We start from the raw sequence: 24,600 nt of genomic DNA on the forward strand, positions 1-24,600 counted from the left end.
GGACCTGATATCTTTTCTGGAACCACTACTGTAAGCCTCTTCCGTGTTCATATCTTTACCTAAAGCAGCTCTACAAGAGAGGTACCATATTTTTACTCCCTCTTAAGTAGAATAAAAAAAAATGAGTCTTAAAGAAACATTTTGGCACATAGCTTAGATGTCCATAAGGAAGTAAGATAATGGATGTTAGACATCAAGCACAGTTTTGCTTTTGTAAAGGCTGAGCGTTTGTTCACATTGCTGTACAACATGAAATTAAACTCTGCTTTGAACATATTTACTTCCATTTTGCACTTACTGCAGTGATTGTGCACTGAGCTGCCTACATAATAGCCACAATTTTATAAATCTTGAAGTGAAAAGAGGTGGCACCCACATTCAATAGTCTGACAGCTACAAGAAGTGCCATCTCACTGATCATAGTTGGAAGTACTTGAACATATTTATTGGCAGGTAGGCATTCAACAGCTGAAGAAATCTGACAAATAAAAGTTCCCTGCACTACAGCTTTCTGCCTGATATTACTACTGCTCCTGAACCCTAGAGTATTAGCCTTTTTTTTTTCCTTTTTTTTTTTGCCTCCTTACAGTTTCCACATTCCCTGTTGTCATCAAGCCTCTTTTTTTCAGGCTTGAGACAGCTGTTTAGTATTTTAAACAGGCAATAATAGTTTATAACCAGCATGGTTTTATGTTCATATAAATTTATTATAAACAGCACATCATAAGTGCACCCCCAATTTGTATTTACATAGCCCACTGTTTTTAACTCTTAAAGCTATCAGACATGTTGTAGTACAATCTCTCATTAATCTTTCTGAGCACTACATAGTTGTTATGATCCACAGTTTATGGCTGTGGAACAAGCAGGAGTAAGCTCACCCATGTTCACAAGTTTGAAAACCAGATAAATTATTTCTCTCATTTGGTATGTTCCTGTGAAAAAGAAGGTCATTGGAAGGTATGTGGAAAATAAATCTCTGACATTATCAATAATAACTAAGGGTAGATTTGAAAGTGGGAAACTGGGAAGAGCAGGTCTTAATTCCAGGATCCAAAATGAGCTTGGGCATCTTTATGAAGTTTTGGTTTTTTTTGGATTTTTTGTTTGTTTGCCTGTGTTTTATTTTGTTTGTTTGTTTTCAAATACAAAAAAAAAATGGTGAATGTGCCACAGAATCCCTGCTTTCATGAGTGAAATGTGGAGATCGCTTTCAAATATAGACCTCTTGCAAAGTGTCTGTAACCATTTGCAAGTGATAGGGCTTCTGAAAAGACAGATGAACACTTACAAACTTTTGTACTAGAAATATTTATGAGCAAACATTAGGTTATTATGCAAGTGATGTAAAATTCTTCAGCAGAGCAAGGAAAATTGTTTTTTTTCTCATTATCTAGGTTTCTCAAAGATTTTATCTTGCTTTAATAACATAATAACATAAAATATTCCCAAAGGAATATTTTCACTAACTAGACAGACTTTGAGGACCTTTTTGTAGATCATTGAAAAAGGTTTATCTTCTCATTTTCATTTGTTTTGTTACACCCTGTAAACTTAGTTATACTTGGGTTTATATTTTTTAGTTAAAAGAAAACAAAATAGAACTTCTTTGAAGATAAAACAATTCCCAATGTGCAGACATTATTTTGTAGATAATACTCATTTCATTTAATTCGGTTCAATTATGAATTATTATGAGCCTAGTCATGGGGCCAGTGTTCCAGGAAATACAAAGATTTAAAAAAGAAGAGGAAGAATCTCTACTCCAGAGTGACTAACATAGTTTGTATGTGTGTTTGTGTGTGTTTTGTAGAGCAGAACACAGGGATGAAAGTTAAAATTAACACAGAAATAACTATTATTTAAGACAAAATAGGCCAGTACTTTTAAGATATTCAGACAAACTGCTATCTGTCATTAAGAGAGAAATCACATTCAAATGTGAAAATGGAAGATTTTATGCTTAAAACACCACTTGGAGCAGGCTTTGAAGTGAATGGAGCAAGGGAGGAATAAAATCCAGAAGGAGGGAAATAGGCATGGATAAAGCAAGGCATTTACAAAAAAACAAGTGTATTATGGCCACTCTGTGGGGAAGACTACAAGATGGACTAAGGTAATCATTTGAATCATACTGAGGACAGTCCTTGATGCCAAAATGTGGTATTTAAATTAAATTTTGTTTGTAGAAAACTCTTTAGAAGGTTTTTGTATATTGGAGATACTTGATGAAATTAGACCATAGGAGTATTTATTTGGCAATGGTATGGAGAACAGTTCGAAGTGGAACTAATGAGTCAAGGACAGCAAGAGACACAGTAATAAATAATGAGAACCCTCTTATTATACCTGGTAAAAATGGGAACAGAAATAAAAGGATAGATCCAAAAGCCACTGCACAGGTAGAACAAGACTTGGATAGTAACTGGAAGTAAAAGATGAACCCATTAGGTAGCCAAAGGTGACCTTGGATATCATCTATAGAAATAGCTAATAGGAAGACACAGATTTATAGAATGGGAGGAAAGTGGTAAGATTACTTGTGAAAACCTCCTCAAACACATGTTCCATTAAATGTATATTCTCTTGCATTTTTACCTGATGTTATGTTTGCTTATTCATGTCATTAGTATCTTTGATCCTGTATTAAAACAAATCAACCTCTGAACTGTCTAAGTAATACAAGGAAACATAAGACATAGTCTTTGCCTTCATGGAAATTATAACCTTTTTGAGGAAAATAGGACACCAGGTATGTGACTTTGGGACAGACGTTTGTATGAAAATGATGGGAACATTCTTACTACTCTGTGGTCATCTAGGTCAGGGGTCTCCAACCCCTGGGCTGCAGACTGGTACTGGTTTGTGGTCTGTGGCCTGTTAGGAACTGGGTCATACAGCAGGAGGTGAGTGACAGGCAAGCAAGGGAAGCTTCATCTATTTTTGCAGCTACTCCCCAGCGCTAGCCTCACCACCTCAGCTCCACCTCGGATTATCAGGCATTAGCTGCTCATAGGAGCACCGGACCCAAAAAGGTTGGGGACTGCTGATCTAGGTGATTATTTAGTAATATAAAAAGTAGTCATTACTAAGTACCAAATGAATGATTATAATAGGTAATAGATACTACAGAAATTCAGAGGAATAAAGATCATTTTATTATTTTGGTTAAGCGATTACTATGATCAAGGCTTCATGACAGGTTAGAAAGGCACAGTTTCTTGCCTTCAAGTGATTCACAATTTAGGACTGCAAGATACTGTAAAAAAATAAGTACAATAAAGAGTTAACAGATACAGGAAGAATCAGAAGAATGGGTTAGTGACCAATCATGTAAAGATAAAAAAAGGGAAAACCACAACATATTTCTCTTTTTAAATTGCACTTCTTTTCTTTTCCCCTTTGCTCCCCCTCATTCATAAATGTACTTAAGTAATGATAGTAGAGATCATAGAAAATATAAAGAAATTAGTTTAATCTTTCTCATGTAAAAATTATTTTTATTCATTTAAATAGCCTTTTTACTATAAGACAAATGAATCTCGTATGACTTTTAAATTTCAATTTGCTATAAAAATGTAACTGGTCCTCATTCCTTTGCTCACTCTAATCCCAATTTACTCCTGCTCCCTTCTTCATATACTAGTCAAGCTTCAGTTACAGCTGCATTACTGTGCTTGTCGCCCTAAGCCTCAAATATGATGGGGGGGGGATGCAGGGAGGGAGGGTGTGGGAGAGTCATTCCTCTTACTAACTATACCTGGTACATAGTAAGTGTGTTCAACAAGTATTTAATCAAAATGGAGTTTTTTCCTTTTGACTTGAGCACTTAATACTCAGGGGCATGTGGCGATAATATTTTAGATAGATTGGTTCATTCTGTTCAAGTACCACATAACCATTCACACACTATTGAGTTTAGTACTATTAAAGGGTAATTTCCCTCCTGGGAATTGTCCTGTTGCAGACACATTTTACATATTCAGTCTTTTTATCATCAGTAGGCAGGTAAAGAGATTAAAATAAGTTTTTTTCAACTGCTCAGTCGTACACATAGATTTCATTTTGAACGGCCTGTGTGTTTCAAAAAAAGTATTGAAGTATTCTTATTGAAGGCACTCACACCCAGAACTACTCAGAAGTTATATACCTCTTTTAAAAACAAAAATCTTAACGTTTAATTTCTGTACTGCACTATCCACCCAAATGACTTAGAAAAACTATAATTCCTTCCTTTTTATAACAATTTACTAAAACCTAATGAATTAACCGAAAACTTTATTTTGCTCAATTTATAAGTTTGGGTTTATTGTGATACCTTCAATTTGTGTTATTTTGTTTAGTATAGTATTTTTACTATTACTTTTAGTTCACACATTTTAATAACTTAAAAGAGAGCTTTTATGGGGTTTTTATTTGCTCAAATAAGTTCCTTTTATGGCATGAAAATTTAATAATTAATAATCTATTGTAGAGAACTTTACAGCAAAATTACTTTGACATACATTATTTCCTTTCTAATTGTAGCCCTACAACAGTATTACTATTCTTATTTTATTTTTAACAAATAAAAAACTAGGTCAAAATAAGGTAAAAGAAATGCCTGAAATGCATATGTTCATAGGTACCATCTGTAGAGCCAGAATTAAAATAGAAATATTTGTATTCCTTAGTCAGTCCTCTTAATATTCAGATAAACACATATGCCATATGATGGCAAAATAGCACTGGATATTTATGCTGAATAATAATAAACATTTTTGGCATTTACACATGCTAGACACATCCTAAGTACTTTACATGTGTTGGCTTGTTTAATCTTTGCAATGACTCTATGAAATTTAGACTTGAGAAAACAGAAGCCTAAAGAAAGTAATTTGCCTAAGAAAACTCACCTAGTAAGTTATAGAACTAACATGTGTGCCCACCCAGTCTTCACTGTGTTGCCTTAAGCATCATTCTCATTGCTGCCATTGCAGTGACAAGAATAGATTTAATGAAACAAATATGAGTCGATAATGTCTTTTAGAACTACACCTCCTATCAGTAAACTTAAAATCCTTGAACCTGTAATTCTGTGAAGTATTTAAGTGAAAATTGAATTTGTTTCACTAAAACAAATTCTAAGAGGTAATTTCTATTAATGGTAACTCTGTAGTGTTTTATATTTAATATCTGATGAAAAATACCTTCTGTTTGAAAAATACCTTCCTATTTGTCATATAATTTAGAACTATTGCATCTTAGTCCCAAATCAAATACACTGTTATCAGTAATGATATAAAGTATGCTTACTCACATAATAATAATACATAATATGTTGTGCATTATCAAAAATTCTGACATAAAAGCAGATTATTTGTTACACCTAATGATTTATACAGAGAACTGTCATAGTATTCTATACATTCAAAGTGTGGACAAAATAAAGTTAAGCATTTTTTCTTAAGTCATAATATAAACATTTGAACCTATTTGGTATTCTGATTGGGAGTCCGCCTTGCCTAAAGATAGCTTATGAACTAGGAGAAGTAAAAAATAAAAGTGTATATTTGCTCATTCTTGTTAATGTCTGTACCTACTCTAAGGTCTTTTAAAAATAAAATAAAAGAACCTGTTAAGATCATAGTAAACTCAGTTTCTCACTTCTTTTTTCTATTATGTAGAGTTTAAAGTATATAGTGAGACACATTTGAAAGTGCCTCAGTCATTTCCAATACTTAGTGTTATCTTATGGTAATAAGATAGCCTATGAACTTCACCTCCCTTACATTTTAGACAGTCAGGCACATAATTGTGCTCAATACAATTCTGTTAGCTGAACTGGCGAATGCCTTTTTCAAAGACGTCTTTCTTGATCTTCTATCTTACACAACTATAGCAATTCCTTTCCATCAAGCATTGTATTGTGGAGTTTCTGCATTTGTGTGTGTGCGTGTGTGTGTATGTGTGTGTGTGTGTGTGTGTAAATTATAATGGCATTAGGCATACTAACTGTATATGATTTACTTAGCTAATGTGTGGACTTTGTGTAACTCTGTATCCTCTTTAGTGTATGTCATTAAGCATTTTTTTCCCCAACGGATACAAACAGAATGAAGCATTAATTCTAGTGCTATCTATTACTGTCGACCCTTGAACAACACAGGTTTGAACTGTGCGGGTCCACTAACATAAAAATTTTCAAATAAATATGAATAAGTACTGTAAATGTATTTTCTCTTCTTATGATTTTTTAAATAACATTTTTTTCTCTAGCTTGTTTTGTTGTAAGAATATAGTATATAATACATATAAGAAATGTGTTAATCTGTTAATCAAATGTTTATGTTATTGATATGGCTTATGGTCAACAGTAGGCTATTAGTGGTTAAATATCGGAGGAGTCAAAAGTTATATGTGGATTTCAACTGCTTGGGGATTGGTGTCAGCACTGCTAACCTTTGTGTTGTTCAGGGGTCAACTGTATCCTTTTTTCTATACTATCTTCCACTCTGGTGTTACTTTTCTGCCTCAATATCTCCATCTAATACTCTATCCACATGCTTAATAATAGGAAATTACTTCTCATCACTCATCTATCCTTAAATATAAATTGGTTTTCCTAGGTATTTGCAGTTCAATCCTTTAGTCATTATTGGGAATGAAAATTATAGATTTGTCTTTAGGGATTTTTGGTTAAAGTAATGCAGAAGATGGACAGAAAGGGTAAAAATCATTTATTTATATCCTATGCCATAGTAAGCTGGTGGGCATCACGCTAGCTTGGATCACATTCAGCCATAATGATAATTAGATAAACAAATGCTGCACCTCCTCCACCACTCTTACCTCTATGTAAACATATACATACAAACCTTTCACAAATTTAAAATCTCTAAAGGTGGGCCTGAACACCTGTACGTTTTTTAAAAATCACATTTTTGAGAATCATTGTACTAGACGCTTTTCTGTTATATTTAATTTACTCTCAAAATAACCCTGTGAGGAAAGTAGTACCCCATTTTATAGATAAGGAAACTGAAGGAGCTAAGAATCTCTCTTAAGGCCACAGGACTATTTTCCCGGGAGCTAAAATTTGATTCCAGATCAGGACTCCAAACCCATTCCCTTTTCAATATTTTGCCACTAAAATTTATTACCACTAAAAACTGATCCTATAGACAATCTAGTCAATAGAAAGGATGGCTGGGAACCAATGTGGGTCTGTCAGTCAGGGACTCAGAAGAATGAGAAAGAACATTAATTTGGGTCATTTGCGAAAAGTTGAATATCGACAGTTTACAGTAGTGTGAGCAATACATTCTTGCCAGTTGCAGTGAACATGGTTAACACTTGTAGACCTGAAGATGTGAACCTCAGTTTAATAAACTCGGAGAAGAAGGGTGGCAGTGGGAGGAAGAGAGGAAAAAAACGTGAAAAGGAGGTAGAGAGAGCTGCCATACAGGATTGTGCCTCTTGATCCAAGGATGCAACCAGATCCCAGAAATCCTGGAGTGGGGTTGGGTGAGGCATGGTCTTGCCAGTCTTTGTCACTGGCTGAATCCTACTGAAAGTCAGAAGCAAGGGACTCTAAAGATGTAGTTTACATTATCAGTCACTAAGGACAGAGAAAGGTTCAGAATGGATCGGGGTAAGTCAACAAGAAGTGTTAGAACTGTATTTTCTCTATTCCACCCCTCAGGTTTGCCCTACATTCTTTCTTGCCATAAATGACAATGATGGGGACAAAAGCAACAGCTATTTGCTTTTGTATTCTTTAGTTCATAACTGCAAATATTTCTGAAATATACTAGTGTACTTTCTTACTAAGATCCATAAGCATCAACATTTGTTCTAGGTTTACTATATTACAGACAAAAAAGTATCAAGTACTGGTTAACCCTTTTTCCATTTTCCCCAAGAATACTCACTGGCAGTGTATATGGCTGCAGTGTTTACCCTGAGATAATTTGCAGATTATAGTTCTAACCGTACCCCCAAAGTTTGCCACGAAATATTTCACTTGTATTATTGTTTTTACATTGTTTTAGTATATCAATAGCCTTTGGAAACAAATGACATCATTCTATTTATAGCATTCTGTATTTTAGTAGTTCAATTGCTGAAAATTTCAAATCCTAGAAAACAGCATTCTTATGGATGACGTTAATGAATGCTGGTGCACTTTTTTTTTTTTTTTTCTAAACAGGAATAGGTTAAGCCTTTCCTCAAACAGGTACATATTCCTTAAATTTGGAGGTTTTTTTGTTTGTTTTTAGTTCAGTTAATCTAGGTATAGTTTACCGACAGAAAAACTTACCCCTTTTAGGTATACAATTCTGTCAGTTTTCAAAAATGTGAACAGTTCTTTAACTAACACTACAGTTAACATATAGAATATTGCTATCATTGTAAAAAGTTCTAAAGCTTTTTAAAATCTTTAATCCCACTCAACTGAATATTTAGTATCAATTTTTGTTTATTCTGATTTTAAATAAAAAATTGATGTTATCACCCCACAGTGAATTACACAGTGTGCTATTATGAAAAAATATTTTTCTCAGTTTGTTTTATCACTCTTCTGAGTAATATAAACTATTCATATTGGTTATGAACTTATTTCACTATATTAGGCTGAAGAAAGGTTTATAATTTTGGCTGCACATTGAAATCACTTGGGTCTATTAAATGATCTGATAGCCATGTGGCATCTCATTAAAGCAAGATATGTGGGGTTGAGACTGAGGTGTCAATAATCTGAGTTTTCCAGGTAATTTCATATGTGACTAAGGTTGAAACCCTGTAAATTAAAGCAAATTTTATTGACCCTGGCTGCCCAGTAGAATCTCTTCGGCAATTGCTTAGAAATACTAATACCATTTCCCCCCATTCTGATTTATATAATTGTTCATAAAAATTGACAACTAAAACAAATGAGATTTGGGTAACTTAATATATCTGAATGATTGAGCTCCAGTTGATCAAGGTTTTATTATAGTTCTGGGTATGTGGTGGTTTTCAATAAATGTTAAATGGATGTTCTAATCCCACAGCAGAGCCAAGGAGAATAATATATGCCCTCTCTTGGAAATAAACTGTTTGTGTATTTGAAATAATTATCTCAGCAAAGTAGCACTTTCTGAAAATTGTCCTCCTAGATAATTTAACTCAAATAGTAACTTGTATTTTAAGAGAACACCATATTTCAACTATGCTTTCTCACCATAATATTAGGCACATATATATCTTATAGCACTTTTATAATTCTCTCCAAGGAAATAGACAGGAAACAAGATTAAAAGACTGAGAATAAGATTTAAACAAGACTCCCACTTGGAAGCATAAATGATGTTATTGCACCTCTAGGTCTGGAGAATACTGCTACTTTGTAAAATATAACACTAGTACTGTCTGCTTTTATAATGACAAAATACATACAAAAATAACACCTAATATCAATCACTAGAACAAAAATGAACTAAGTATCTAATGAAACAGTTATGGGATTAGCAAAATATTTATATGTGATATCTTTTTTAGATTTCAGGAACTTGTAACTAAAATAAAAATCTTTTAAGCATAAAGTTACTGATGATCTATTATAGCAATAATACTCATTAAGTAAAACTTTAAATTATAAATAATCAGCATGCTGCATATTTTAATGTACACTAATGGCACTAGAGGTCATATTTAATCCCTTAATATAAATTAGTGCAACAAACAGTATTTTTTTAAAGATAAATATTCTTGTTTTAAAACCAAAAATATAAAGTTTATTTGATTTGATGTTTCCATTTCTTATTTAATTGTCCTACTCCTTTTCTCCCTTTTAGGACCACCTCATAAAATGGCATCACCTAAACAAGAGCATGATGATAGGAAACATGACAAAGCCACAGATAAAGGAAGTGAAAGTGGGACTTCCTGTAATGAGCTCTCTACTTCCAGTTGTGACAGCCACTCAGAGGCAAGCACTCCCCAGGACAACCCACCCAATGTCCAACAGGCAACAGCTCACCAACCTAATACCTTAACATTGGATCGTCCCTCCAAAAAAGCACCTGTGCAATGGATGCCGCCACCAGACAAACGTAGAAACAGTGAACTCTTTCAGACACTCATCAGCAAGTCCCGGGAAACAAATCTTTCCAAAAAGAAAGTCTGTGAGAAGCTCAGTGTGGAAGAAGAAATGAAAAAGTGTATTCAGGATTTTAAAAAAATCCATATACCAGATTATTTTCCAGAGCGCAAACGCCAGTGGCAGTCTGAACTGTTGCAGAAGTATGGGTTATAGTAATTATCACATTCCTGCAGTATTTCAATGACGTTCAATGTTTACTACAGTGTCACCACCTGACTGTGCCCTAACAATGGTCAGTGTGATGCTTGCTGCTCTTCCTTTTTGTGAACAGTGGATATGGGACAGTATTTTCTTCCATTCTTTTTGTTGCTCGTGTTTTTAGAAATATATAATTAAGAAAAAGAAAACCAGTTCATGTTGAATCAAAATGGTGTATCTAATTCAAACCATTTTGCAAGAATGAAAGTATAATGTGCATGAGCAAGAAGCTTAGAATCTTGATTTTTTTTTAACTGTGGTCAACTAGGTATGTTTGTCATTTTGTAACTCACCAAAAAGAAATCATATTACTTCAACTAAAATGACAATATGAATGAAGCAACATCAAGTAAAATGTTAGATAATGGTTTTGGGACTGAAATCCAAAACTGTTTAAATGTTAATGCAATAAAACAAGTATTATTTTTGCATGAGCGCAATGTCACAAATAAATCACAAGACATAGAGAAGATCTGTTTGTTTCTTGGAAAGAAAAAATATTACAAAAAGAACACTAAAAAAATGTTTCAGGCAAAGCCTATAAATGTATGCTGTCTAGGAGATCGAATTTTATTTATTCCGGATCTGTGATTTTTTGGTGTATGTGTACGGTGTCCTGTATGTTAAGATGATGTAAATAAGCCTTATACTGGTGTGTTATGGCACTGACATTCATCTATAAATGCTAGTTATGATTATTTCTGTGAAATGATTCCTTATATCAGGCTTTGAAAATTGGTATGATAATGCTCTGAAAGATTCTATTATTATATTAATCAAAATAATTGAGGGAAATAGTAAAGAGCTTTATGTGTTTATTAAAAAAGGAAAATCTATTAGAATTCCTTGATATCTATTGACTTTTCTTTAAAAATATTCTACTCTTACATTGTTTTCAATCTTCTTTTAAAATCCCAAGCTGGAGAGTGAGATGTTCAGCCTTAATTATGACAAGTTAGAGTTTTAATATAATTTAAAATGGAGATTGAGTCATATCCAGATAGCTTTGGTATTGATTAATAAACCCTTATTCCACAAGATAAAAGACATCATCTGAAATGGTATTTTGCTTTACCATTCTACAGAAAGAGATGCATAATATCATGAAATTTATTTAAAGAAAAGGCTAACAGAAGGTAAAAATATCTTCAAGAATTATAGAACTCAATCTCCTCTATGGTTAGTTGAAATAGAAGTTGAGTAGCACTTGTGGATAAAATATGGAGGTAAGCAGTAACTCAAAATTAAAAATCTACATTCATTTTCTTATGTATTTTTAGATTTGTCACTCTACTAGTATGTAAAATACCATCAACAGTGGACTATTAAAGAAACAGATATATGATTTACCTTTAATGACTGATCAGGCTTTAGGGAAAAAGTTATTCTCAAAATCTTCATTACATTTTGGGAAGATTGGAAGTCTCACCATGGCTTGACGTAGTTGCAACAGATTTAAATGGTTAGAGGTTGGTTGGTAGGTTGCCGCAGTTCAAATACCACCCCTAACACTTACCACCTGTGTGATCTTAGGGGCTAATAATAATAATAGTCATTGAAAAGATTTAAATGAGGTCATTTAAGTGAAGAATCATCACTACTCCTGGAGATAGAGGAAGGTGGTGGTCTTATCAGGATCCAAGAAGCAGGGCTATCAGATGGGGAACTGGGAATAGAGAGGAATAACTTCTCCATCAATAACTGTAGCCACTAAGGAGTCACAGTCACTTCCAAAGATGCCTACTAAAGCAAAGACAGAGAAGGAAAATTATCATAGCTTCTCACATTTCATTTTCCTACCCATGTTTTCCACTGTCTCGATATCGGTGGAAGCTTGCTGGCAAATGAGCCTAGAAAATGTAATTTACAGAAACGATCCTCTTGTGATAACAAAGCCCAGCAGCAAAGGATGGTGAATAGATTTGAAAAATATCTCACATCCTGCTGTTTTTTCCCAACACAAAATTTCAAATAGAATCACGATGGCAAGAATTTGGTATATGATGACTATTTCAGATCTTCATATCTCTACACCACAAGATAAATTATGCTAGTAGGAATATCTATCCTATAGTCCTTAGCAAATTAAAACCCATTTTAATAATAATCTATTGAGCACTTATTATTCATGAAGTACTTGGCTCAAAGATTAACAAAAAAAAAAATTTAAGAAATACAAATTACTAGCTATTGCCCTTGGGAAGAAGCTTGTGGTCTGGTTTTCTCAAACTATTATGCTTTCTGGCCCCAATTGGGGTTAGGAGGGGATCAAAGAAGGCAGCTTGAATGTGTATTCTTCTTTAAAGAAAAGAAAACTCCAAAATTTAGAAATGAGTTGGGCAAAAACTAGGGTATAAAACTCCTTTACCAAAGAACCAGGAGTTAAAATCAGGAGGGCCACCAAAAGTCGAAAAAGCTGGAAGCAAGCACTGAGTATGTATGGAGAATAAATGTTTTGGAGGTCACATGGTGTACCTTCTGTCTGATATACAGTTGACACTCAATCTGTGACATGATGTCCCATATTGTTGTTCAAGTGGAAACATATTGAGTGAAAACTAAGAGGAGAAAAGGAAATAAATGTTAATTGTCAGAGTTTCAATTTTGGAAAAGTGGAGTAGACAAATTTTTCCTTGTTCCTCCCATTAAGTATAACTAAAAAATCTAGACATTATATATAAATATACTTAAGAGGCTCTGAAAGTCTGAGAGAAGGAAGACCAGCTAGGGGCATTGACTCGAAGTAATATATGGTGATGAGTTTCTAAGGTTTTCTTTTTGCCTCCTCTATCCCAGTCTTGGAGCTGAAAAGCCTGGTAACACATAAACACTGGCAGGTGCAGACAAAACAAACCCTAACAAAATTCTGCTCTCTCTGGCCAAAAGGACCAGGGTCCCTTAACAGCCAAGCAACCCAGCAAGACAGAAAACATTTAAATAATAACTACTCTGCTGTGTCAGGTTATAGATAGGTGGACACCATTGTATTACATAATTATCTTAAGGCCCCTTACTTTTTTTAAAGACCAGTTTTTAATGAAATTTTAGGTTTGCCACAAAATTAAGAAGGTACAGTGATTTCCTACATACTCCCTATCCCGACACATACATAGCTATCTCCATTATCAAAATTTCTCACCAGAGTGGTATATTTGTTACAATTGATAAACCTATACTGAGGCATCATTATTAACCAAAGTCCATAACTTACATTATTGTTCACTCTTGATGTTTTACATTCTGTGGGTCTGGACAAATGTGTAGTAGTACGTGTCTATATTATGATATTATACAAGGCATACTCACTGCCCTAAAAATATTTTATGCTTATTCATCTCTCACCCTTATCCCAACCACCATCAGAGATCTTTTTACTATGTCTATAGTTTTACCTTTTCCAAAATGTTATATAGTCAGAATTATATAGTACATAGCTTTTTCAAATTGGATTCTTTCACTTAGGAGTATGCAAGTTTTATTGTGGCTGGATAACTCATTTATTTTTAGTGCTGAATAATATTTTATTGTCTAGATGTACCACAGTTTATTCATTCACTTACTGAAAAACAACTTAGTTCCTCTAGCTTATAGCAATTATGAATAAAGCTACTATGCTATAAACATCTATGTACAAGTTTTTGTGTGGACATAAGTTTTCAACTCCTTTGGGTAAATATCAAGGAGCAAGATTGCTGGATCATATGGTAAGAGTATGTTTAGTTTTAATGAGGTGTGAACAATGAGTGATAAAGTGCAGGCAAGGGGCAAACTATAAGAGCACAAATATTGCTACATAGATTAGAGGAAAGAAACAACTTTACAGTAGAAGTCAAATTTGAGCTGAAACTTGAAACGATGGAGATGTACATATAAAGATGTTGAAAAGGGAACTCTACAGGGAAAGGGACAAGTCTATAAATTTAAATATGTAACAGGGCAGTAATAACTAAAGAATTTCCAGAAATAAAATTCACACAAAAAATTATTGAATATATTTTGGAATATAAGTTTTTAATGAATACATTACTCTTATGCTAAAGAATATATTAATGCAGAATATTTTGTTAATATTCTTCATATTCAGGGTTATATTTTCTTGAGTAAATTTTATTATATCCAGCCAGTCTCTTTTTCTCCTCAGTCTCCACTCTTAGTGTTTTGCAGCTGCAGGGCACTAAGGTAGAAGCAAATTAGTTTTTTAGCGGCATATAGTAAAAAGACTGTCACTACTGTAACTACAAGTTCACACTTTTGTTGCTTTCCGCTTCAGCTGTAATGATTAGGACTATACTGGTTTGTCTTCAGTCTTTTTCTTCCAGGTCCATGCTTCACATTGCCGGAAATATAATCTTCTGACAACACAGTTTTTTAATATTCTCTTGCTTAAAACCTTTCATTTCACTGCCTAGTAGAAAAAAAACTTACAAATGACTTTGTTTAATTAATGAAGTTCTCTGTTTTCTGCCTTCTCTCTTTCTCCAGTTTTATCACCATGCACCCACATATATACAAGCACGCGCGCGCACACACACACACACACACACACACACACAAATACACACATGTATCCTTTTTTCAAGCTATTTTTAACTACTTCTAACTCCCAAGTAGAATTTGCCACTTCTTTCTTTGTGTCCACTTTCATAATATTTATTATGACAGGAACAAAATTCATTAACTTTTGTGAATGTTACCCCCTTTGCCTCTCCCAAACTAAAGGTGAAGTTTCACCAGCTCAGTCCTCACCTATTTGTGATACAGACTAAAAAGAAATTGAGGATAAAAGAAGCACAGTACATATCCCATTCCTACTACATTTTTTCTTTTTCCTCTTAGCTTTGTTGTCATGGAAGAATAAGTTATTAAAATAGGATAACAGCTATTTGCAAACCTAATGAAATAATGGATGTAAGCAGTAGTCATCTCTAGCTGTTAAAATTGTTACATGAAAGGATAATGGGGAACTTCATAATAGGTGGATCAGGTTGATAGTATTTGATCCCACTGCCAAATCTTAATATCATGTATAAGGAGATATCAGGCATCAGTGCCTCTTAATATGAAGCAAGAAGTGTTAAGAAGCTCACAGCACCAGCTATGATGTGTTCTTAACCCAAAAGATTAGAGTTGAATCTGATAGGTGTCTATATCTAACTGCCAGTTTGCTGGGAAAAAACAAAACAGGGAATAAAGAAATCTTAAAATAACAAAATGCAATTTCTGAAAGGGAAGAGATTCTACATAACAAATCACCTGATGTATTCAACAACAAAATGGCAAGGGAAAAACAAAGGAAGTAGGAAGGACCCATTGTCAAAAGATATATACTATACATGCTATTGTTTGTATACTGATTCCAATCAAACTAACTGTAAAAATCATTATTATCATCATCATCAAGGAGTTTTAAAACATATGTTTAATGCTAATAAAAAATTATTATTTTTAACAGTGATATTGTGGATATGTTGAAAAGAATGTCCATATCTTTTAGAAATACTCTCTGAAGTATTAATAAATAAAAACAATGAGATGTTTAAGTTTATCTTTAAACTAACACGTGGACCATTTTGAACTAATGGATCAAGTTTGTCCATGTTGATAATTGTTGAAGCAAATGGCATACTCATGGTTTCTTTCCACTTTTACATTTGTTTAAGGTCATAATTTCTTAAAATTAGACTTTTTAAAAGGAATTTTAAAAAATGAGAGACTATTGACTCAACCAATGGATAGGAATTGTAGGCAAAGTTGAGAGCACTTTTGAATTAGTGAAAAGGACTTTATAGTGACATCAATTTATCTTTTCATGTAACCCTCTGAAGCAGAAACAGACTCTTAGGTGGGAGGTTGGAATAGGAGCACAGAGAATCTGTACAAAATTATCCTTGTGTTTGTTTTATGCCCATTATAGATAAGTGATGAAATAAATATAGGAGGCAAGGGAGATAAGAATGTTGGTAAAGGTATTAGTGAAATGATGGAGCTTACAAACTCAACTGGATTTTAAAAAATTAAGTGAATAAAGAGAAAGATATAGATTTTGAGATGGGTAAGGAAGTGAGTTCTAGTTTGGAAATATCATGAAATCAAAGCATGACCTCAGAGAGGGTAGTTGTATATGCAATCTGGAAGGAACAGAAAGTGTGGTCACAGAAAGGGATTCTTTTAATTGGTGATTTTAATAGTTTAGGTTTTAAAGGAAACCCAGAATGCTCCAAATCATTTGAATCTATTTACTCTAATGTTCTTGGCTAAGAATTTGACTTCCATAATTCTGTCTTTATTACATTATTGATTAACCACTTCCTAACAGCTAATCCTATATCCTCTCAAGCAAATAATTCATACTCAGCCAATTTACTCTTCATAAAATATTGCTTTCATAATTCTAGTCCCTCAGTCAAAATCCTCTATGGCTTCCTGTCTACCTCTAGATCATATCCAAAATTCCTGGTCTGTCATACCCAGTACTTCTCTCAACTGGCTATATTTTATTCATTTCGCCTCCCTAGTCCCTAAGTCCCACCAACATCAAGTTCAATTAGACGTATCCTCTTCCCATTTCTTTTTTTTCTGTTCTTTTTATTCTCTAAATTCAGAATTCCCTTTCCTCCTAAAATTTTCATACCAAGTTAATAATCCCGTCAAAGCCCAAATAAATACATCATAGCAAAGGCTACTTGGGTTCAAATCCTCTCTACCACATAGTAACTATATTAACATAGTGATAGTAATAGTGTTTATTATAAGGATTATTGTGAAGATTTAATATATGCAAGGCACTTTAACCAATGGTCAGCATTCCTCAAAAAATTCTTAAGAAAAAATCTCCTTGCTGCAATGACATTTCCTTATTTGAATTCCTTTAATGAATATATCTAATTGTTATACCTCAAAATATTTCCACAAGTTGCCTTAGATTCATTCTGTAATTACAGAAAAGAATAAACTTGGATATTTTTGTATTCATTATATTTAAGCAGTATTTTGAACCATTAGCTATTTAATAAATGTTTATGATTAATTAAATATGAAATATCTAAATTGAATAAAAGGAATAAACAAATAAATATATTAATGAATCAGTGAATGAATGAATAAATGAGAGATTAAACAAAGTATGAATTTGTAAATTGAAATTTCAGGAGAAATGTATGACTTCAAATTCCCAACTAGCTCTACGATAGAATGCTAATTTTTCACAAGGACATCAACCTTAAAACTCCCAATTTATAATCTCCCATTAACTATTCATCGCCTTTTTCATTCAAAAACCAAAGCATATCTATTTTTCATCATTACAACTTCTCCTTGTTTGTTAGTAGTTAATTTGTTACACAAACTTTCAAGAAAATGTATGATTTTACAAAGTATTCAAAGCATAGCTAAATTTTATAGAGCTCTTCTATGTAGCTAGGACATTTTTAAAAGCAAATTATGATGCAAATCTATGTTGACATTTTAGATGTTTAGCCATGTAAATATTTGTTCTAAGATTTAAATCTATCTATGTCAGTTAGTAAAGCTGAATTATCTCAAATATACTTTGAGATTCTGCCAAAGAGTTTGTTTTGGAGTTGCTATTGTTCCAAAGGTAATATCTCCCCTAAACTTTTGCTTAATATTACAATATCTCAACATCTGATTATTTCGAATGTATATAAAGATCGATATCAAAGTGAATTTTTTCTTTTTTTTCTTCAGCGAACAAATGTTATCACTTTTTTAAAAAATAAAAATGTAACTCAGTACCACTAAATTTACCCTTTTGTGATCATTAGTATATTCACAAAGTGACACTGGCTCATATAGTAACTTTATATTTAACTTTTTGAGGAGCTACCACATTCTTTTTCAAAATGGTTGCAATATTTTATATTCCTACAAGCAATCTATGAGGGATCCAATTGCCATATCCTCAACAATACTTATTATCTTTTTATTATAGTCCCCTAGTAGGTGTGAAGTGGTATTTCATTGTGGTTTTGATTTGCATTTCTCTCATGATTAATGATATTCAATACTTTTTAATAAGCTTATTGGCCATTTCTGTATCTCTTGTAAAAATGTTTATTTCAATCCTTTGCTCATTTTTAAATTGAATTGTTTGGGCTTTTATTGTTAAGTTGTAAGAATTTTTAATATATTCTGGGTATTAGAGGCTTATCTAATTAAAAAAAAAATTACAAAAACTTTATTTAAATGTATAAACCAATAAGTTTTTTAGTCATTGCCAAGAAGCTTCAAGTACATGTTATGGCAACCCTTCAATACTTATCCCATTTGGGCTTTTACTTACTACTAGGACAGATCCCGAAGGTCAGGACATTCTCAGGTCTCTCCTAGGCACATGCACAGCCCTGGGACTGCACACAGTCCTACACATATGTGTAGCCTTATAGTTTCCCAGATATTTGTTGTAGTTTTTCTAAGTCCCCTATGAACATTTCAATCCCAAGCATTTCCTTTGCTTTGATTAATTTGTTCTTTGTGCCAACAGTTATTATGGCTTCAGGTAGCTGTGATGATCAACAATTGCCTCTGACTATTTCCTATAATGCCCTCAGAAAAATAATGTTCATGCTCTGAGAGGTCCAAGTCAGGTCAAATAAAAACAAGTCTTGCCAACAGGGTTTTCTAGAAAACTAAGGAATTACACTTTGGAGGAACACCAGCTACCTTTCATTCCTTCCAGAAGATACTAAACTGATGGTTTTCACTTTGTGTGATTTGGTTTTCAAAGCCTTCACAGAACTAAGAAGGGGGCTAGAGCATGTGAAAATGCTTCAAGCTCACTTTCTAACTGAAATTCAGTAAAGTCTTGAATAAAGACTCTCCAAACTGATGCAAGTCTTTGGTTAATTTCAGAATTTATAAAAATTGATTTTTATCATTTTTTTGCCAGTGTTCTCATGCTTTGATGTAGGAGAGGATTTTGGAGGTTCTTATACATTCCTGTTTTATCTATTTTTTTTGAAATTGATATAGTCTTAATGTTTGTCCTTTTATAAGGAAATTTTTTAACAGATTGGAAATCATATTTTCAATGCATGGAAAATCTGTGCTCAACCTGTGGCATTATGTGGAAACTTCCATGGTCAAATCACTCCCTCCATTGTCTTCTCAGAAGTCCCAATTCAAGTTCAACATAATTGACTCCTAAGAAACAGAGTCCACAGCAAGAATAATTTTCCTCTTTAGTTATATTTTTTGTTTCTTGATTTTATCACTCTGAAATTGTATTGTGATCTTATGATGAATTATGCTCCATGCAAAATAAGACTGAAGTAGATTAACATAAATCAAGAAATATGTGTCGAAAGTTGTATTTCTCATAATTGAAAACACTAGCAGTTCTGATCTTAAGATAATAAAAACACAGACTATGGTATCTAGAGTTCCTTTCCTGGACAAAGAATGATAGTGAGCAGCAAAAATTTAATTTTCATAACTACCTCCATTGTTCTAGAGCTCCCTGAATTCTAAACAGCATAATAATCACTTCCCTCACTATCTAGAAATCTTGTGCCAGTATGATAGAAGCAAACCTCAAAGTTGCCACTCCAAGTAATAAATCCAATCATTTCAAAAGAGCTCATATCTTAGTCTTGATTAGATCAGGTTTCAATAAAAAGTTTGCTGTTTAGAATAGTCATCTTTCTCAAAACACTTGTTGGTAGAAGAATTATTTAGCTTGGAAAGTACTATTAAGAAAACAAAATCACAAGTCACCAGTGGAAGTGCAGGTTCCAAGCATTACTTTATAGGCAAGGATCTGATTCACCTTGGAAACGACATGTACAGCTATAGGTGGAATGGCTTGTAACAAGATAGTATAATGTCATTTAGAACCTTTTTATTTTTAAATAGTCCTTTTCAATTTGAAGCCCAAGCAAAATGGTGTTGATATCACAGTAATAAATTCTAAATCCAATTAAATCATTAGCATATTTGATAGGTTACCTTCTCACTTTTCTCATTACTTCAACAACCTCATTTTTTTTCTGCTGAAAGTGGAGACAATAAAATGCAGGGATAAAGCAACTATTTCATAATCACATAGAACTGCTCATTAGCAATATTTTGTCATAAAATTCTGAATCTACCTATGTACAAAACACAATTAAATTAATCCAATCTCAAACTAGAATCTTCCTATTAGTAAATAAATTATCACTGAAAATGAAATTTCTTACCACCTGGAGATATAAAGAAAATGAAGTGTGTCACAAATACATTCTTTTATATTCTGCATTTTTAAAAAATAATCATCACTACAGCCCTATGTAAAGAATATTCTCTCAAGAAAATATGTATGTCATTATTCCTAGAATTGAAAAGAACAAAATAAAGTATCATTAAATCTTTTAATACTCTAAATGTTTAACTGAAAAATCTTAAACACTTTTATTTGCTTTCAAAGTAGACCTTCTTAGATTCCTCCATCTGATAGTGGAAATCACCTACAGATGGAGAGTAGACAGGATCTATTTTCAAATTAGAATGAAGTTTCAATTTCACACCTGCTATTGTCAAACTCTAGATACTGAAACAGATGCATTTTTACCACAATTAAGGGCATAGTTGAAATTTCGATTCCAAAGAATTAAAGTTTCCCATATTGCTACATAGTGCTTTCTTACTACATTTATCACCATGTCTCTCTGTTCCCTATTTGCAAAATGTCATATTTTATATAGTAAATACCCATACCATAAAGCACTTTTAATATTGAAGTACTCCAGAAGTTGACATAATGCATTTGTCATATTGGTTTTTGAAGTATTCATCTTTTTTTTGGGGAGGGGGGGATAATTTTTTAAAAATCCAGCTGGAAACTCAGCTAGAGAACCATTAGTCCTTTATTACTATCGATAGCCACTATCTTATTTTCACACCCATTTCCTCATTCATTACTGATTTTTTTTTGGTTTGATTTTTTTGAATTTTAAGTTGACTACCAAATTAAACACTCACACTACAGTCATGAGTAAGAAAGATGTGGCGGTCTCAGAGAGTTTATCATCAATAAATAAAGACAGCTAACAAAATAGAAGTAAAGATGCCATAAGAGCCCAAGTGGATCTCAAGTGATCAGTGAGTAAAATGTCTCCCAAAAGATATCTTGCCTGCGTCAGAAGAATGAGTAGGAATTTTCTAGATGAGATATGAGTAGGAATTTTCTAGATGAGATATGTTCAATGTTCTTGAACAGGGAACAATATTTGCAAATTCAAGAGTGACGCTTTCAGGAATGAGATCAGAATGAAATCCGGAAGGCACAATGCAGAAAGCTGGAGCTGGAGAAGTCGATGGAGACCTGAGCCTTTTATGCCATATAAAAGACTATATATAGATTTTTCCTAGGGACAACGGGAAGCAAATTAAAATTTGGAAACTTGAGAGTACAGGAACAAGAAGTTTGTAGAATACAACTGTGCTTGCAGAGGAGGCGGACAGATTTATGTACAATCAGTTGGAATTCTATCACAATAGTAAACAGTGGGTATGGAGAAAAGTGAAGTAATTGGAAAGACCCAGGGCTGTTAGGAATATATTCTTTCTTAGGATATCCTGGCACATCTGATATAAATGCCTCTGGCAGATTTAACCTTTTTATAAGACTTTTATAACCATTATAACTTAACTTTTTAGTGGGAACAGGAAACTGTACATAAAAAAGAGCAGTGGAGGGAAATGGAATTCCAACTTAGTTATTCATTACCTATAGGCAAGTCACTTAGCCTTTTGGGATTAGTTTTTCCTTGGCTATATAGTAGAGAGTCCATTACACATTCCAAGTCATAGCCTGTTGACTGTTTCACCTATTTTCACATCAAACATCTGTAAAAAACTCATTTCTCTAAACCAGTTGAGAGACTAGCTTTGCCAACATAATAGCGATATCTCTTTCTATTGCATATTATATGAAAATTATATGTTGTTCCCCTCCTGTGAAGATTACCAAAAAGCTGTCCAATTGCTGCCTCTATAACATATATATCATGTATCTCCAGGGTCAGAAAGATGCATGTCTAGTGGATCAATGTCTCAATGTTAGTGTGCATATTTCTCATATTTTTGCTTATTGGCAACATTCACGTATATCAGATATGGCATACACACATGCACACATCTCTAAATTAAGAAACTGTACAATTTCCTGGCATTAGTCCATGTTTTCTGAGTTCCAAATTAGGAAATAACCTTCATAACTGGATTGACTTTGAATTTTGTATTAAATCACTCTGCTACAAAAGTTATTCTAAATGTCTGTATGTAATATTCTCCTATTATTTGAGAAGATGAGGGCATTGGAAAGTTTCTCTGGATTACACTAATTCACTGGATAGATCTCAAAAGTAGCAAACAGTCTTTAGATTTAGTAAGTCAAGTTGTGCATAGAAAGCTACTCTTTATTTTATTTCAAAGACTTTGTATCTTTCTTGATGAAGCTTTGTACATTCACTTTGGCCAACAATTCTATAAAACACAGGCTAAAGGAAGATGTGCCTTTGATACTAAAAATGTGCCAGTTAATGTCACTGGAAGTAGCTGTAAAGAAGTTTTTCCATGTTGTTTGCTTTTGTGTCCTTACTTGATTTTGCTACATTATTCATGGTCACCTTTAGTCCATCTGGCAACATTTACCTTTTCTCTTTACTACTAGCTCTACATACATGAGATGTCATCACCAAACCTGATGATGTTTGACTAACATCCTCTAGTGCAAAAATCAAGTGATAGAAGCTGTTTCAATCTCACTCCCTTGTCTCTGACCACCCTGATGTCAGTGACATGTTGCTCGGACAGCAGTGCCGACAAATCTGCTCTCCTTTGTTATAATTTGTCTTGTACTTAAATGTGGTTTCTGGTTTACTTCCAGACAACCATAGCTATTCAATGTCCATAGGACTTTCCCTCAGGTAATTAAACTACATAAAGCTGAATCTTGTTATGTAAATGGTAGTATGTAAATAAATAAAAAGTCTGGGACATGTATTATGACAATGTTTTATTATCCAGCATCTCTAAGGAATGTGAGGTGTAGATTAACTGAGTTAATTCAAGTGCCTCTTTTATTTTAGACTTTATAGCTAATGCGGTTTTTTATTATTGTTAGTTTTTAAAGAAGTCATAAGAATCAATTTTTCTGTTTTAGCAAATATTAGAATATGATTGGTATGCTTTCTCATAAATGAGGATCTTACTTCAGCTTTAACATTTACAATCTCAGCTACTTTTGTAGATCTATGTAGACAGGCTAGGATGATCAGTCGAACAATATTGAAATGTATGAGTAGTTTGCTATAATTTTCCCCTAATGTTTGTTAGTCAAATAGGTTACCATAGAAGTTTTTATATAGTCACTATTTTGTCCTCTTTTCCATAAACACACAATGAACCCTGAATCCTACAGCTATGAAGAACAGAAGTACTTTGTATTTTTTTATGGCATGATTTTTGAGAGGTATGTGGAGGACCACACTGCCATAATATATCAATAACCACCTATTCTGGTACCAGGGTTTGGAATTTTCCCACTAGGAATTCATTCTCATTTTTTAAAACTTTATTAATTCTTTTATCTTTTAATGTGTAAATAATTCTAGAGCAGATAAAGGAAGTTAAACTGTTTTACAATAAGGTGTGAGTGACCTGGGTCAATTTCCTTCTCAAAGAAAGGGGGTAATTTGAATGTTGGACATGGTTATGGTGGTTGAGGGCTGAAATGGAGAAAATGGAGAAGTAGAAGTCGAAGTGCCCCTAAGGAACACTTGAATTACTCCTGGTGCCAGTGTAATTTTAATGCCTCATTACCTTTACATAAAACAAGTACTTCTCACTTGAACTTAATGACAGCACTCTAGGTCTGCATTCAAGACAAAAAAAAAACAAAACAAAACAAAACAATGAGGGAGTTTGGCCTCTTTGGCCTCAGCCATTTTTAGTTTTCCTGTATAATCTCCACTCCAGCCAGTGAAGATTCAATAGCCTCTTTAGTTAACTTACCATCTTAAAGTTGAATGCAACCATGTCCTGTATTGCCTTTGTGTCATTTCAGAGTAGTGATTACACGTGGAATTCCCACTTCGGGGGAGGTCGGTGCCCCTGACTGTTGGAAGATCAACTGTATATTATAGCTTAGGTCATTGTGCCAGAGCTTCCTCAAAAAGTCCTACCTAGCCAGGCTGAGAGAGCATCTTGAACATTTGCCATGAGACAATGTGTTCTTCGACTGTGAACAGAAAGACTCAGCAAACTGTTCTCAT

General features: G+C 33.4%; 1 protein-coding gene across 1 annotated transcript in view; it reads left to right on the forward strand.

The window, feature by feature from the left end:
- KCTD8 (potassium channel tetramerization domain containing 8) overlaps positions 1-17,339 on the forward strand; it is a 209,984-nt gene extending 192,645 nt beyond the window's left edge. Inside the window, exon 2 of the mRNA XM_016118923.2 lies at positions 9,819-17,339. Coding sequence (XP_015974409.1) covers positions 9,819-10,279 — 461 coding nt within the window. The 3' untranslated portion in view covers positions 10,280-17,339. The remainder of the gene's footprint in view (positions 1-9,818) is intronic.
- Positions 17,340-24,600: the final 7,261 nt, after the last annotated feature.

This window comes from Rousettus aegyptiacus, unplaced genomic scaffold (genome assembly GCF_014176215.1).
Source record: "Rousettus aegyptiacus isolate mRouAeg1 unplaced genomic scaffold, mRouAeg1.p scaffold_m13_p_10, whole genome shotgun sequence".
Taxonomy (NCBI): domain Eukaryota; kingdom Metazoa; phylum Chordata; class Mammalia; order Chiroptera; family Pteropodidae; genus Rousettus; species Rousettus aegyptiacus.